This window comes from Talpa occidentalis, unplaced genomic scaffold (assembly GCF_014898055.3).
Source record: "Talpa occidentalis isolate TD23 unplaced genomic scaffold, MPIMG_talOcc4v2.1 talOcc4.5, whole genome shotgun sequence".
Taxonomy (NCBI): domain Eukaryota; kingdom Metazoa; phylum Chordata; class Mammalia; order Eulipotyphla; family Talpidae; genus Talpa; species Talpa occidentalis.
In genome coordinates this window covers 47,780,199-47,796,569 of record NW_023604861.1, presented here as the reverse complement: position 1 = coordinate 47,796,569, position 16,371 = coordinate 47,780,199, and the positions used below count along the sequence as shown (strand labels likewise).

General features: G+C 45.9%; 1 protein-coding gene across 1 annotated transcript in view; it reads right to left on the bottom strand.

Moving 5' to 3' along the window:
- Positions 1–1,150: 1,150 nt before the first annotated feature.
- MTUS2 (microtubule associated scaffold protein 2) overlaps positions 1,151–16,371 on the bottom strand; it is a 567,791-nt gene continuing 552,570 nt past the window's right edge. The window contains 6 exon segments of the mRNA XM_054701460.1: positions 1,151–1,560; positions 2,155–2,252; positions 4,442–4,561; positions 5,685–5,783; positions 9,473–9,546; positions 13,546–13,651. Coding sequence (XP_054557435.1) covers positions 1,347–1,560; positions 2,155–2,252; positions 4,442–4,561; positions 5,685–5,783; positions 9,473–9,546; positions 13,546–13,651 — 711 coding nt within the window. The 3' untranslated portion in view covers positions 1,151–1,346.

Genomic DNA, 16,371 nt, shown 5'->3' with positions numbered 1-16,371 from the left:
GGGTCCCTCTGTTGAGAAGAACAACCTGGGTCTAAGACGGGACCACTGTCAGCTGTGGCACTGCTCGATCATCCAGCAGAAAACATGCCTATGTTTCTAGGAGGGCATGTGATGATCTAGCAAAGCTTGGAACTGATCTCCCAGCACAGGAGAGTTGGTTTTCTGGGAGCTCCTGCTAGAACCCCTGAGTCATCTGAATGTACTGTGATGGGGTTGAGTTATAGAACCAAACTGAAGAGGGGGTTGTTTATGAAGTGGGGGTCTGAGGGTCATATTTCAGTGGGTTGACCATTTACAGTATCACATCAGAGCAGACCAAATGGAATTCCAGAGATGCTTTCTTCCTCAGTGCTTCCTCAAAATACAGACCCTATCAGCTTTCCTTCGTGAGGATGGAGCACCAACAGTCTTGGCCAACTCCAAGGTCATCGTTACCCTCACTCTAGAAGGTCATGCTCTTCCATATTTCCCCAGGGCTGCAAGATGCCAAGATGCCATTTAGGAAGAAAGCAAAACTTGTGTTTACAAGACTAGAGATGGCTCGTTGTCATGAGTAACAGCTACAAAATGCTAAACCCCACAGGGTTTCCCACTGCTCGTGCTCTCTCTTATTCACTCATGACAGGAATATTAATAATTAAAATTTGTGAATGGAATAACAGTGACCTCACATCATGTTGACTAAGAAGCTGATTGTTCTAAAGGCAGTTACCGTTCACAAATCGCTGGTGTTTGTGTTAAATAGAGTACCACTTGGTGGCAGGTTGAAAGGCGCTTCTTCTCTGTATCTTTTTTTTTTTTTCCTTTTTCTATTTTGGGTAGAAATATTCCTGGGAAGCTAGGTAGAAATGCATTTTCATTTCCCAATAATTCTTAGGCACAAGTTAGAAAAATGCTGACCTTCATCAAAATATGTCAGCACTTCGTGTTATAAAAAATGCAAATCAGAATCGCCGCATGTGTATATCCCTCTGTCTAAATATACACACATATTGGTGCAGTACACAATGATTATTCAATGTATATTCAAAACTGAGCTGTTTGTAACTAACCTGAAATTCTGCAGTGAAAGTTCATTGCTCAAAAACAACTAAAATTTTGTTCGTTCTTTCTCTTGACTATCTATGGTCAAACGTTTGCACATCAACACTACCGTTAACACTTTCCTATGTGCCAACACCAGGACAGTCTACACGGGGATCAGAAGACGACTCCGCCTAGGATGCAGATATTGCAGCTACTGAGCATGCGCGCAGGGCGGCCACGGCCCGCCTATGGTCACTATTCCTCGAGTTGGAAACAGTGGGTGGACAGGAGACGCAGCTCCCATAAGTTGCGGGGTGGCGTCATCTGGGTGTCGTGCTGACTCTGGCTGGAGAGGAGGGCCCCGAGGAGGAGCCCCGGTAAACCGGGGATGTGGGGGACAGTTTAATAGGACTGGTTGGGTCCCCAGTCTGGAGTTTCCAAAGTAGCTCTTCGTTGGTGCGGCTCAGTCTCTTCTTCTCCTGGGTTTCTTTCTCGACATATTCCTGGAGATTAGCGTTTTCCTCTGACAGTTGTCTGCAGGGGGCAAGTAAGAGACAATCAAGTAGCAATCATCCTGGAAGGCACTTAATTTAAGAGTGATCGGGTAATGGGTGCAGGCAACGAAGGGAGAAGTGACCAACTATTCAGGTCAGGACATGATTTTCAGTTGGCCTGCCCACACCTCGTTCCCAGAACCGTCCCACCAACACCTAGTGGCTTCACAGTCCCTCTGCCCCACTCAGGGGTGGCGCTTGTGTCCAGGGGACAGACCAAAAGCCAAAGGGTGAAGAGAAAAGGCGGACAGTGGGGAGCTGGTGTGGATGAGCCACCGGGGAGGCTGAAATAGTGGCAGCTGACAATAAGGATAGCACAGGAGCACAGAGGGAGTGCAGTCATGCCCCCAGCCCTGGCATGCTAGCAGCCGTCTTCCCCCCTGCACATACTGGTCTGCACATCTGCCTGCCAGCTGGACCGCGAAGCCCTGGAGCACCATGGCCAAAACTTTCATCTTTGACTCCCTCACATCCAGCACCACTCCTGCTCATAACAGATGTTCAGTTCAAGTTTGTGGCCAGTGGATGCTAAATGAAAAATGAGTCAATGTAAGAAGACACCGAGGCCACCTACCTTGTGACAACGGTGTTCTGGTCAATCCTTGCTTTAAGATCTTCATTCTGCTGCTGGAGAACTTGGATCTTTTCTTCTAGGATAATGTTCTTTTCTGCCTATAAAGGATGTGGTAGTAAGAGTTTTCAGCAAGACCTTAAGATAGATAATAGACCAGTGATTTAGGCTCCTAGGCTTTTAGGGTTATCAAGATCAGTGTTTGGGAGCCTCCCTGATGGTGCAAGGGGTTAAGATGCAACCTATGAAGCTGTCCACAGCCACTGCAGCACGAGTTCGATCCCCAGGCAGGCAGCAACCCACATGGCGCAGCAGACCTCTCCTGACTCACCCACTGCTCTCCTCAGCAGTGTATTTCAGTCAGTCTTGCTGTTCTGTTCCCCCCTCTGTCTTTGGTGAATCCTCTCACCCCCACACCTCTGGTCTGTACCCCAGTTCTTGTATGCATAAATAAATAAATCTTAAAAAAAAGATCAGAGTTTGAAAACTGCAGTTTGCAATCTCTAGTGGGTTGTAAGATCAGGTTAGAGGGACATGAGCAGCATTTCTTGTTTAAATAAAATAAAATAAAATACCTGAGTGTACTGCATATAGTAAAAGTAATATTTTATATATATATCTGAATTTTATATATATTATCCATGTGTGTGTATATGTTGGTTTCTTGTATAGAATACATTTCTTACAGTGAGTGTCCCTAGGCCTTACCATTGTCAGAGATGAGTGTCCCTAGGCCTTACCATTGTCAGAGATAATCTTTGAGCACCACCAGGACTGAGTTGGGCTAACCGGTCCCCTGGTGCTTCAAGTGTGCCGAGTCAGCATCCCTGAGCGGGCAAGCAGGCACTACATGGCATTCTGAGTTAGTGTGGGGTTGAAGTAAATATAACGTGGACACATGTTTTCCTTCTGAGGCCGCAGCAGTCAGGAACACAAAGCCCAAGACCAGCTTGGCTCATTATCAGAAAATAACATGGTTGTTATTCTCCTGCAACTTTATGCCATTCTTGCCATTGGTCAGTGTGTCTCTGAAGGCCTGCGACCTAAAAAATACAATTTCATTCTAAGATAAATTTAGAAATAAATTATTTTTTGAAAAGAACGTGACAGATTCACTGTTAGTATAGCTAATCCTTAAAGAAAAGTGTGTCTGTTCCATGAATAAAGCTCAGAAATCAAAGGACTGGCCTGTGTCCAGGCTCTTCACCAGGCACCTCACTCAGCCCTTATCTTTGCTTCCAGGAAGTGGAGTGATTGAATCAGCTCTCTGCTTGGAAGTGTTTCTGGAATGAGAAGTCATGCATGCCTGCAGAATGCCTGGCTAAATACAGCCAAATAAATCCAAAACTTGTGTGTGGGGGGCAGGGGTGGCGAAACAACTGGATGTGAGGCCCCGGCCTGGAGGATAGTGGGGAGGCCCCGCTGGCTCGAGCCCTGGCCTATTTTGGGTGGCAAGGAGCTCTGGGCTAATGTGAGGTGCAGGTGGCCAATGTGACCCAGGATGCTGTAGTACAACTCACTCGACTGTCTCCATTCTAACTCACGTGAATTTTATTTTTGTTTATCTTATAATTCCCTCTAATATACATTCTACATTCATAGTATCAAAAGTTTTTAAAACTATAGTAAGAAAAAAGATTAGAATATAAGACCTTTGGGTTACAGTCCACATCAAGATGGTATCCCCTAGGGCGTACCTAGGGTACTCTGGGGTACTCTGTTCACCCGAAGAGGCATCCTTTGCTAGTTCTGAGGGAGCCAGACTAAAAGGTAAGGCAAGGAGTTTGGGAGGGCAGAGAACTGGAGCACTAGACTGGTATCCCCTCTGGTGCTAGGGAGACAGGCCTCGGGCCCAGGCCTCACCTCCACATCTGTGAAAGCAGGTGCATGTGTGTGTACTCCATAGGATTGCTGTCAGATTGAAAGAGCAAGTGTGTGTAAGTGCTTTTCCTAGTGCCGGCACACACATCAGTGAATGCCCATGGGTGCAGGTGGCTCACACATGCCCCAGGAGGAATGAGGACATGGTACTTCAGCAGCAAAGTCAGAGCAACAGATGGGGGAAGGGGGCGGGCAATCCGCAGGCAATCAGGAGGGCTCCAGAGCTGCACGAGACCAGGCCCCCTCTGAAGTTCTGCATCAGAGCTCCTGGCTACCCACAACAGGCCTTCAGATGCAGCTATGGAATTTTCTGCTTGGCTGTAAGTTATGGGTAGGTTAAGGAGCCACTGCTCCATGCTGTAAGCAATGCCACTTGTGGTGTGTTTCCCCAGGAAATAGATCTACTCACCAGTTTTTCCAGCTCAATAATTTTCTTTTCCTGCTGGTGTATTTGCTGATTCTTCATCTCTAACACCTGCTTCAGACTCTTCATGTCTTCTTCTAAGTGCTGATAGGGAGCCAATGCAACCTACAGGGCAGAGGGCAACAGGTTACTTACCAGGGGCCCTGGCTAGGGCCAGGCTTCACCCACATTCGGAAATCAGTGAAATCTAGCTGTCATTAGCAGGCTTCCCAATAGGCAATGGCACAAAAATAAAGCAAGAAAACCCTCCCCACCTTGCCTGCTAAAGATGCCCACGAGTTCCCACAGGGAACACTTGTAAAAATCCAGCTCCTTGACGAACAGGAGAGGAGAAGCCATCATCCCCTGAAAAGTCTGGATGCTGGACTGTCTGGACACTACCAGCTCACCCCACAAAGGAGGCACCAGGGGTAGAAAGTAAATCCGTCATTGCTTTTAATAGCCACCAGACATCTTGATTCAAAAAGCAGGTAGGGATTAATAGGCCCACCTGTGACCATGCAGAGGCCCCCCAACCCAGCCCACGCAGAAGAAGTGAGCAAAGTGTTTAAAAATCAGAAAAGGTATTTTAGAAAAAGAAATATCAAAGTAAGGTTGTCAGATGTAACAAAAACAACAAAAAAATAAGGTACTTGGTTAAGTTTGAATTTCAGATAACTTAAGTATAGTAAGTATAGTATCATGTGGGACATTCATAGTCTACAAAATTCATTTATGTAAAATTCAAATTTAACAGTGTCATGTATTTTATCTGGCAACGCTACATCAGAGGGAAGGAAGCTTGTCAACTTTTCTGGAAAAAGTTCCCTTAGACCTAATAGCTCACACTTCAGTGGGGCCTCCTGTGCTGGTCTACACCCAAGTGGGAAGAACGGGCCAGGGGTCGGATGGGGGGATGTCCTGGCCATGGAGGAGCACCCCAGGTTCTGCTTATCACAGGAGCTCCGAGACCGTGGCTGGTGTGGAATTTGGCAAGAGTAACAGGGAGATGGAGAAACCCACGCTGTGCTCTGTCTCAGGAGAGGTGTTGACAGGACCCTGCTTAAAATGCCAGGGAGGTCCTGACCACCTGTCACTTTAGCAGCACATCAGCTCCAACAAGCCCTGAGGAAGACCTGGGGAGACCCTGAGGAAGCCACTGGGCTTCTGAGTGAGGTTCAGCAGGAATGCCTTGGGGCAGGGGGGTGGCCTTCGGGTGTGGTGTGGGACACCTGGACAGCACAGCTACCTCCAGCTGCTCCTCTGTGTTTTTCCTCAGAGCCTCCTCGAAGCGTCTGGCCCGGTCCCGCAGAGACTGGCTTTGGAAGGTCAGCGTGTCCACCTGGTCCTGTAAGTAAGGACACGAGAATCCAGCTTGGTCTACTGCAGGCTCTGCAGCCTGGAAAGCTGTGCAAAGGCACCCCCTGTAAGAAGCCACCACCCCCAAGGTGAAGTGCTCTGACGTGGCATTCACACACCTCCTGCCAGGCTTCTTGCCTCCCAGCCTCAATTCTCGCTGCCTCTGTCCTCAGCTTGCACCTGGGGTACTCCTCACAGGGCAAGGCCAGAGGTTACATGGTTCTCCCCTCACATGGGGCTCCACACAAAGGGTGTCATGGGGAGCAGTTTGCTCCCCTCTGTTCGCCCATCCTGGGACCTTGTCCAGAACACATCACAGAAGGGCTCTGTGTTTTTTTGTGTGCGCGTGTGTGTTACAGCAGTGGCCTACCCTGAGCACCTCTGAAGAAGTCTCTGTCCTCCGACTGCTCCCCAGTTACAAGGTTATGAAGGGCAAGTATTTAGTAACTAATATCTGGTCTCACCAAATCAGCAAAGAAAGACATCTGGTCCAGGGGGCCTCTAGCCCCTGACTCTAGAAGGGACAGTGAATCTATCTTAAAGAACTGTTGTTGTTTGTAAGGTTCATTCCAGAAACTGTCAAACCATCTTTGACTTCTCTCTCTGCCTGAGACCCTCCCCCCACCTCCAATCACACTAATTGTCAAGTCAGGGATCAATCCTGCTGACTCCACCTCCTCCCTGGAATACACAGGCTCTCCTGACCCCACACCCTCTACCTGATGCCATCCCGCTGGCTCTTTCTGGATCTGACACATGCACTGTAATCCCCTAGCCCTCATGCTGGAGTTGGGGGAGCTTTTGAAAGTGCAAAAGTGAATTGTCATTTCCCTGTGTGAAACCCCAGCACCCTCAAGATGCAGTGCATACTCTAATGCTGCATGATGTACTTCCCCATTGACTTTACTTGTCTCCCAATCTGGGGTCTTGCTGCACCACCCCTAATGTTATATTCCCTGCTCACACCATCCCTTATTTTATATTCCAGCTCTCATGTTGGCAGTGCCTTCATCAGAGACTCCCTATCATTCCCAGCTCACATGCTCTGCTAAGCCTCTCTGGGCCTCATGGCTGGGTTGCATGTCCCTCCTCTGTCCTCCCTGTTCAGATCTGCTCCCCTGCTGAGCCTGGCTCCCAGCACACACCAGCTATGGCACAGCCTTGCTGTGGAGGCTGAAAGGCGTGTTTGAGAAGCCCTTTCCCTGGCTTTCAAGGCAGATGTACTTCCGTTGACCCATCCCCCTGACAATTCCAGCCATGACTGATCATGAAGCCCAGCCACGATGCCAGAACAGGCTTTCTTTTGATGCCCAAGTGAAGTGAAGCGATGGTGCCTCTTTCACGTGGGGTATTTCAGTCCTCTATGCAATGATACCATCTGTGTAACATTAAAAGTTCCTAGAGACTAGGAACTTCCCATGAAAACCTCTGGCAAGAGAATTGGCCTCATTGCATCAAATAACAGGAGCTGGGATATAAATGATGCCATCTTATATACTAACACTGCAGTGTAGGAGGGCTGGCTTGACTGCTTTCTTCCTCATGGCAGGAGAACCTGTTTTGCAAATTATCCTTGGCAGGTCCTTTTTCATTTTTGTTGTTTCCAGTTATTTCTAATTCCTGTTTAAGAAATAAAAGCCCTACAGTGCCATTACACTGAAATTCCTGTGCATCAGTGCAGTATAGTTATCAGTGGGAGCTTGTAAGCCCATGAGCTGGGGAATGTAAATAACAGCCCAGGGCAATCCCAGTCAGGCTTGGCGCACACCCAGTGCACTAAAGCAGTTTGCTTCTAGAAATAGCATGAAAATGACAGTATCACTACACGGCTTCTATACCAAACCTCTCAGCATTGTCAGAGGAAGCATTTCTTTCAAGCTTCTCTTCCTCCATTAACAAACAAATCAATGGAAAAGTCATCAGGTACATGCCACTGAGGATGGAGCTAAAATGTCATATTGTGATTTTTCTGCCTTATTCACCTTTACTCAAAATGGATTCAACAGACACACAAGGGTGCCTGAGCCACCCCACAGGACAGGGTGTCTTTCACCTTGGGGGACCCCCATTATGTCAAACTAAGAGACACAAAGACCCAGCTGGTGACCTGGCTCACATAAGCCACTCAGGAGCAAGCCAGTGCATGATAATTGTAAAGACAAGGCTGACAGCAATAAAGGAAGCCATGCTTGAAACTACTATAATAGCAATAGCTGCAACTTATTAGCACTTACACCAGCCAGTGCTATCCAGTATACACACATTCTCTCTTTTTATCTGCTCACACCACCGGGGAGGAACTGCTGTCATCCCCATTTTGCAGATGAGTAAACAAAGGTTTATAGAGTTTACATAATAGTCCACAACTTCAAAGCTAGGAATAGGAGATGCAGTGAAGATTACACCCAAAGCTAACTTTTACTATCACACCGGTTTCTCTGGGTGCCAGTAGACTGGGGAGGTTAACTGGAGAAATGCCACCTCCTTGCACCAAGTGGTCCCGGCCCACATCACTCCTGCCCGTGGAGAGTTGTAACTAAATGCCTGCAGTGCGCACCTATCGTTATCAGTGGCAGACGCAGGTAAACAAAACTCTCACGGCTTTTAGTTTTGAACTGGATGGAGTTTTGTAACTATTCATGTTGTGACTCTCTGTCTCATGCCTGGTTTGTATTCCCTGAGGGTGATGTACCTGTTGGTGTGGGATGTGGGGGTGCAGGAAGTGATTTGGGTGACTTTGCCCAAGATAGGCCCCGTGAGGATGACACAGACACACCGGGCTCTCGGTAGATGGGCTGGGGGTGGGCCTGCAGCAGTTTCCCATTTTCAGATTTGAAACTAGTACACTCAATAGCAGTGACACAACTCCGCGTTCTTTTCTTGGCAAGGCAAGTGCTGTGCAATGAAAATTTTCAGGAGAAAGTGAGTCACTGAAAGTGCAAAATCCCTGCCATTGTATTAAAGTTATGGTAATCACCTTCCACAATTTCCAGATGTGTGTCCTTAAAGTTAAAAAAATAATCTCACTATGAGATGTGGAGTGGAAGTGGGGCCACGGCAGCTTCCGAGGCAGCCCTTCTGAGGGCTGGGGTGGTCAGTGGAAGTAGCTGGAAGGAGGTGCATGAGATTTGAGAGACTCTTCCTACTCCCCTTAAGGTCAGAAAGAAGCCAGGCAGGTCTTTGGCATGAAGACCCACATTTTCTGGACGTCAACAGTGAGAGGCAGAGAAGTTATTTTCATCTTACCCACCTCCAGGGAATGAAAGTCCCTTTTATAAAGCACAGAGCATATATCCTGTGCCATCTGTCCTTTACAACCTTCTTTATACCATCCCCTCTGCCTAGAAAACTCTCCTCCCAAATCCTCTCTTTCTTCCAACAGCTTTTTACTCCTCTAACCTAGCGAGTGCAGTGCTGTTGCCCTGAGTCCTGCAGGACTCACTGATGGCGGTAATCATTTGGAGCAAGTATGTGTTACCTTGTGTGCTTCTCTGTCATTATTTGCACGATAGCTCTCTGAGCAGACAGTCGATTTCTTAAAAAAGGGAGCATGCCTCATTTACCTCGATACTCCGATGCTTACTTAGTACAGCACCCAGCATGTGCAGGTACTTGATAAATGTTTGTGAACAGGAAAAATGATGCTACCATTATGATACTGGAGCTGGCAATACTAACCTGTAACGACAGTCGCAGCTTTTCAAAATTTTCTTCCAATTCTTTCTTTTCAAGTTCATGGGTAGACATCAATTCTGGAAAGAAAACATCAAATTGTTAAGTTGGTCTTTCTTGTAAAAAGGATCAGACATGACTCTTTTGTCAGGTTAAGACTAGGGACTTAGGGACACTGGTATACTTAAGAGACTCCTCCATTAGTTTGAAATTGTATGTAATATTACTTAGTTAACATTATTTGGAGAGAAAGAAAGAATAGGAAAGGGAGAAAGAAAGTGGTCAAGAGGACAGAAATAAGGGAGGGAAGCAAACAGAGCACATGTGTTTGCACATGTGCACTTGCACACACACACACACACACACACGTTCACATGCCTATACCCTGTTGTACCAACATCCTGGCCAAATCAGGCCACTGATTAGGCACTCACTGGTGCTCTAACTTTTCTTGATGGTGAAACAACTGGGTAGTCAATGTTAAATCTCCATTTTCTTCTGCCAGGATCACTCTTCCCATGAAGCAGCCCAGATCAGGGCTGAAGAAGGGAAGAGCCCAAGGAGCTTGGAGTCATCTTGCCAGCGTGGGCTTGAGGGGAATGGATGCCAGGTGAAAGGGGCAGAGCTGAGTCTGCAAAGACACTGTGGCGGCTGCTGGGCCACACTTGGAAAACCAGAGCTCTAGGATTTGCTTGAGCAAAGAGTCAAAGCAAAGATACTAGACAGAAGGAAGGACTAATTGAACTGGTTCCTCTTGGAGAGTTTGAAACAATTCTAATTCGTGAAAAGTGTCATACAATGATAATTTGCAAGTTAGGCAGAAAGAGATGTCATGTAAGAGTTATTAAGCAAATGGATTCTATTTTCCTCCAGATGGGAACAGTCTTATTAGCTGGGTAAAGCCCATCACATTCTGGCTACACAAGCAATTTGTTTTTGTGTTGTAACTGGAGGGAGGAAAGGTCTCATTAATCAGCCTGGATCATATGCTTAGAACAGGAAAGAACCGGAGACCAACAATTATCATTCTGGCTGGCATGAGCTGCAATTAGGAAAACTTTGTGGTTTCCATTGACCCAAATCTCTTAACTAATGATGGTAAAGGTCTCTAAGAAATACAATTGCTATAGCTGAAATTTACATTTAGGAAAAAAGTTTGTGCTGATTTCATTGACATAAACCATGTGGCTTTCTGGTCTGTCTCCTCTGTCTAAATGATTAGCTTTAATAGTCATTGCGAGCATCATCCTGACCATAATAATGATTTTTTTTAAAGCTACCATTATATATGCCTACATTCTTCTGCTATTATGTATAATTCAAAGGCCTTGGATATTGTATCTAAATATGATTTCATTAGTCAGAAAAATCTGCCAGGTCTATTCATAGCAAGATCCAGACACAAAAGGCAACACCGTGGCTTATATTTATATTCCCTTTCCAGGGGCCATTTTCCTATGGTGCAGTGATGGGTTTTAGGGCATTTTCAGATGACTCCAACACCCTAAATGAAGATTCAACGTCTATCCTAGAGATAGTTTAAACCAAGACTCTTATCTCTGTACCCATAACACATTTCATTATTTTAAGGCCATAGTCTGTCCTGTGCTTAATACTTTGTTCTAAGACTACAGACCTCAAGTTTTGCTGCATATTAGAATAACCTGGGGAACTTTAAAAATCCCAAAGCCAGCAGTTCTTGTCCCAAGACTGTCTGCCTGCATCATGCAGGAGTCTGTTTTAACAAACCTGTACCTTTCAATGGCAGCAACTCTTACCCACCTGTGTCTATTCAGGTGCCTCTATTTTTTCTTTTCCCCCTTTTATCCTAATAAACCTGTCCTTTTAAAATACTAAAAAAAAAAAAAAAAAAAAATCTTGATGCCTGGGTTGTACCCCAGAGGAATTAAATTGCTATCTCCATGATGAACTCTACACATCAGAATTAAAAATACCTCTCCAGGTGGCTCTGATAAAGGGCTAGGGAGGAAGAGATGGCACCATTTCCTAGTGTAGGAATCTGCATGTACACACCTAGCTCAGGCTGCACATATACACTATATGACTGATGACCTGTTTTCTTTTGCTTTAAACTGGGATTCCTGCTCTGATGAAGAAATTAACCAGGATCAGCAGGCCAGGATGTACCAGGGTCAAGAAAACTGGGGGCTGAACATGATGAATACCAGAAACATCAATTGTGACAGGCTGTTCTGATGGGCTGTTTGCTTATGATTGTTTTTGTCTATCCTAGTATAAAAAGGCCATCCTGGGGCCTCCCTGGTGGCACAGGAGTTAAAAACAGCACTATGAAGCTATCGCTGGCTACTGCAGCATGAATTTGATCCTCAGCTGGCCAGGGAGCTACCCATATGGCTCAGCAGACCTCTCCTGCCTCGCCTGCTGCTCCTCTCAGCAGTGTGTTTCAGTAGGTCTGCCTGTTCTGCTCTCACTCTCTCTGGTGAATTCTCTCACCCACCCTCCACCTCTGGCTTACACCCCAGTTCTTGTATGCATAAATAAATAAATCTTTTAAAAAAAAGGACAGCTTGAGATGAGATATCAGGATGGTATGCCCGCCATTTGCACAGATCAATGACCAGCGATCTGATAAATAAAAACACTTATAGATTCAATTTCTGTCTCTGCTTATTGACTTTCCGTGGTGACATACAGCATCAGAACCCAGGCCCATTTCTGCTAATAGTTTCTTTATTTTTTTCTTTTAAATATTTATTTATTTATGCATACAAGATCTGGGGTATAGGCCAGAAATGCGGGGGTGAGAGGATTCACCAGAGACAGAGTGGGGAACAGAACAGGCAGAATGACCAAAATTCACGGCTGAGGGGAGCAGCAGGCAAGACAGGAGAGGTCTGCCGTGCCATGTGGGTTGCTCCCTGACCGGCCAGGGATTGAACTTGTGCTGCAGAGGCTTTGGAATGCTTCATAGTGCAGTGCTTTAGCCCCTTGCGCCAGCAGGGAGGCCCTCCACTAACAGTTTCAACATACTGGCATGGGTACAGTGTGAGGCATGCTGTCAGGATGCAGGCGAGATGTTTAACTAGTTCTTAGGAAATTCATCTCTCTTGCCTCCAGTTTGGGCTTTTTCATGTACTAATAGTTCCCAGAATTGGTGGAGCTGGTGCCTAAAGGAGGCAAATATGTGAATATTGATTACTGTTCAGTGGGTTTGTAGTTACATAGAACATTCAAAAAAATAATTAAAAAATTTATGTAAATTCTCAAATTTAAAAAGTTCATTAACCTATTGTTAAATTTCATTGTTTTTAAAGAACATATAACAGTGGGTAAATTCCATTGTTTTAATATACTTTAATCATCAGCTAACTGGGAAAAAAAGTGAAGGGAGGGAAATTAAAAAACAAATTGTTTATATTAAGATAAATACATGTTCAAAGTGTAAAAAGCTGCCTATACAAAGGAAATCTTAGCGGTACTTAGCAAATGTTGCTGTTGTTGTTAAAACCCACATAAAATCTTAAGTACCCAAAGATAATTCGAAGTTACAAAAATGTCAAAAGAAAGATTCAGAGACTCCCCTTAGGCCTACAGTGAAGGTGGTAGATAGATCAGAGGGGGAGACCCAGATCCATGCAGATGCCGCTCTGGCTCCACGAACACCGCAAATGTGGGAGCAGTGTAGGCAGATGGGCGTTGCCATTTAATTTTGTAAGGCCACATAACACATAAAACCCAGGATTTCCACGCTGATTCTGGAATGGTGGCTGTCAAACTGGCCACCTAGTAGAATCACCCAGGACTTGAGAAACTCCTGAAGCCCAGGCTGCACCCATACCAGCTCCGTGAAACCCAGGGGTAGAACCCAGGTTGGCATCTGTCACCTGTTACAGGTCCCCAGGAATTCAAAATCCAGGCAAGAGGGAGAGCAACAGCTTCAGAGGAAAGAAGCAGTTACCTGCATCCTGGAGCCAGCACAAAGGTCACACGAGGAAGAAAGGAAAGAGGAAAGGGCAGGAGGAGAGAGGAAGGGGAAAGCTTGGGCTGGCACAGCATAGCCACCCTGCCGCCGCCGTGCACATGGGGCTGGGATCTACCTTGCACTTTGTGGTCGTGGTCATCCTGCAGGATGGCGATGGCAACCGTGTGGTTATTTTCCATCTCCAGGAGAGCAGCCTCGTGGCTGTTGGTGATATCTTCCACCTGAGGGACAGTCACACATGGTCATGTGGTGAGAGAGCTGGGGTGGCCGGCAACAGTCTCTTCCTGCTGGGGGGCAGAGGTGGACTCCTCCAGCGCTAAGGTCACAGGCTCAAAGTGGAGGACAAATTGGCAAAGTTGGCAGCTGCCCTCAGCCCTCAGGGGGAGAGCAGGATGGGTTGGGGGGGGTGTGAAGTGGCAGCATCCAGAGTCAGGGCAAGTCACAAGGACATCACAGCCCAGGCCTGGATGTTTGAAGGAGGACGGCAGCTCCCACTGAGGGGAGGGGCCTGTTTACAGCTCTGACCTGGCTTCTGAGCCATTCCCTTCTTGCTCCCATTCCTTCCCCTTGCACACCTCACTCTAGGGGTAACGCTGGCCTTCCTGCTAGATGGTTGTTCCGTGGCCCAGCAACACTAGGTGAATGGAAGGAACTCACATTTGTTATGCTAAATGCTATCAGTTTCTCCACTTGACTTTTATAGCAAAGTCACAAAGTAGAAGTAGTTCTTATGTCCATTGTTCAAATGAGAAACAAAGGTTTGGAGAGTTTTGAAATGTTTGAGCCAAGGGCTAGTAAATGGCAGAGACATCTTGACTTAGTCTGTGACTTAAGGAGAAGCTTTCTCAAACATATCATTGTTACACCCCTAGCAAGACCAGCAGCTGGTACTTTAGGGGCCCTCACCAACACCAAGGCAGGCTGGCAGATCTGCGTGTGCCTCTGCACCCACTTCCTAACCAGAAGCCGCCAGGCTACAGTTTGGACCCACCACGAGGAGATGTGGAACTTCTCCCATGAAGGTCTGCCGTTTCCCAGGCTCAAGGTATATTCCAGGAATCTAATCACAAGTCGTGAAAACAATCCAGGAATTTTTATTTTCACTCTACTGAACTCTGCCCCTGACAACTCACAAGCCCATGACCACATTGACTGTGTTTGTTACTGCTGTTCTGTTGTCATGGCTGTTGCTTTAAGTTCAAATGCATGATTTCCAAGAGTAATTGCATAAAATGACCTCTCCCTCTGGTAGTAAATCAGAGCTGTGTTTTTCCAAATTCCTTGTCAGTGACCCATTGTAAGAAATACCGTGGCACATTGTCACACAGCATGCACGCGCACAGGGAAACCAGAGTTTCACAAAACAATCCTTTCTGACTTGCAATACTCCGGTTTAGTTTTTTAATTCTATTTTGTTTTTTCAAAAAGCTAGTTGCAAACCAGGAGATTTATTTCATCACCTACTAATGTGTCAAAACATGGCATCTGAAAAACACGGAGCCAGAAAAGGTGTCCAGAAGCTCTATGGTCAGCTGAACCATTTTAGTACACACTGCATCCACAGGTCATAAATCCCCACCTCGTGAGTCCCTTGTTGCTCTGGGAAAGATTCACAGGCAGACTTTTGATCTGAAAGGAGGATGGGTTCTCTACAATAAAGAAAGTCTATTTGTGAAATGGATTCATTGGTGGGGAGGGGGGGTGGTTATTTTAAAATGAGATTGAGTCCCATGGTGGATACTAAACTGTATAGGCAAAATTTGCCTGGTTTCTCTTTCCTATGTAAACGAGACATCACCCACTAAAACAGAAATATCACTGGCAAAACAATGAATTCCACGTTGTAAGGAAAACTGCACTATAATATGGAAAAGACCTGGTGTGCAATGATTCATTTTTATTTAGTGGCCATTCTTGATTAAACAATTTAACTTGTGGCTCAGAGCTATGACTCCGCAAGGCAGAAAGACTGATGACCACAGTATTTAATTGTTCAATTCCTGCTTATATGAAATCTTTATGGATTTTTTTTATCCATGCTTTCAGTCTCTTGGAAAAATTAATCATTTTGCTTAAAAAAAAGGAAATATCTTTTCTTCCTGCACTATGAGTGATGTCTAGTAAGCACATAGCACACTGTCTGTAGAAATAAGTGCCCACACGTTGTCTGGAGGATGTTACCCAGTTCAGTATGAGGAAAATGTTTCATCAGTCCTTTGCATGATTCTATTTTATTGGACTCTTACACAAATTGCCATGGGTGGTTTCAGAAAGAAGAATGGAAGGTCTTCCAAGGGAGTCCCGAGAGTCCCCGAAGGTGGACAGGTCTTGAGAGACAAAATGACATCACGTTTGTGTGAAATCAGTGGGCTGCTTTGGTTGGTTGGCAAGAAGGTCTTTGATTTAGTAGCTGTGAAATACCACACCCAACTATTAAGGTCGATGTTAGAACATGATCTCTCTGTTATGGTATTCATTTATGAATGGAATTACTGATCCCTAAATAAGAAAGGTCATTTGCAATGTGAGGAATTCCCAGTTTGTTTTGAAGGAGACCAATGAGAGCTATTGAGTCAAAATTTGGGCAAATAATCCTTATCCTTCAGTAATTTAGGTCCCTATACCTCTTTATGAGATTTAAAGAATGTCTTTTCTGCAAGGAAGGGGCTGTCCACTACCAGCCCTCCTCTTTCCTGTCCTGGTACACATGTCCATGTTCTTCCTATGGCTCCTGGCTTCTTTCTAGAGCACAGCTCAACCTCCGAAGCAGCCAGTATGAGGTCTATGTCAGAGAAGACCTTAAAACCTTCTGCAGGTTGGGGCCTCCCTGGTGGTGCAGGGGTTAAAGACAGCACTATCAAGCTATCGCCAGCCACTGCCGATCACCAACAGAGGCCAAAGCGCTGAACCATTACCAGGACATTGTAAAGCCATGGTGGGA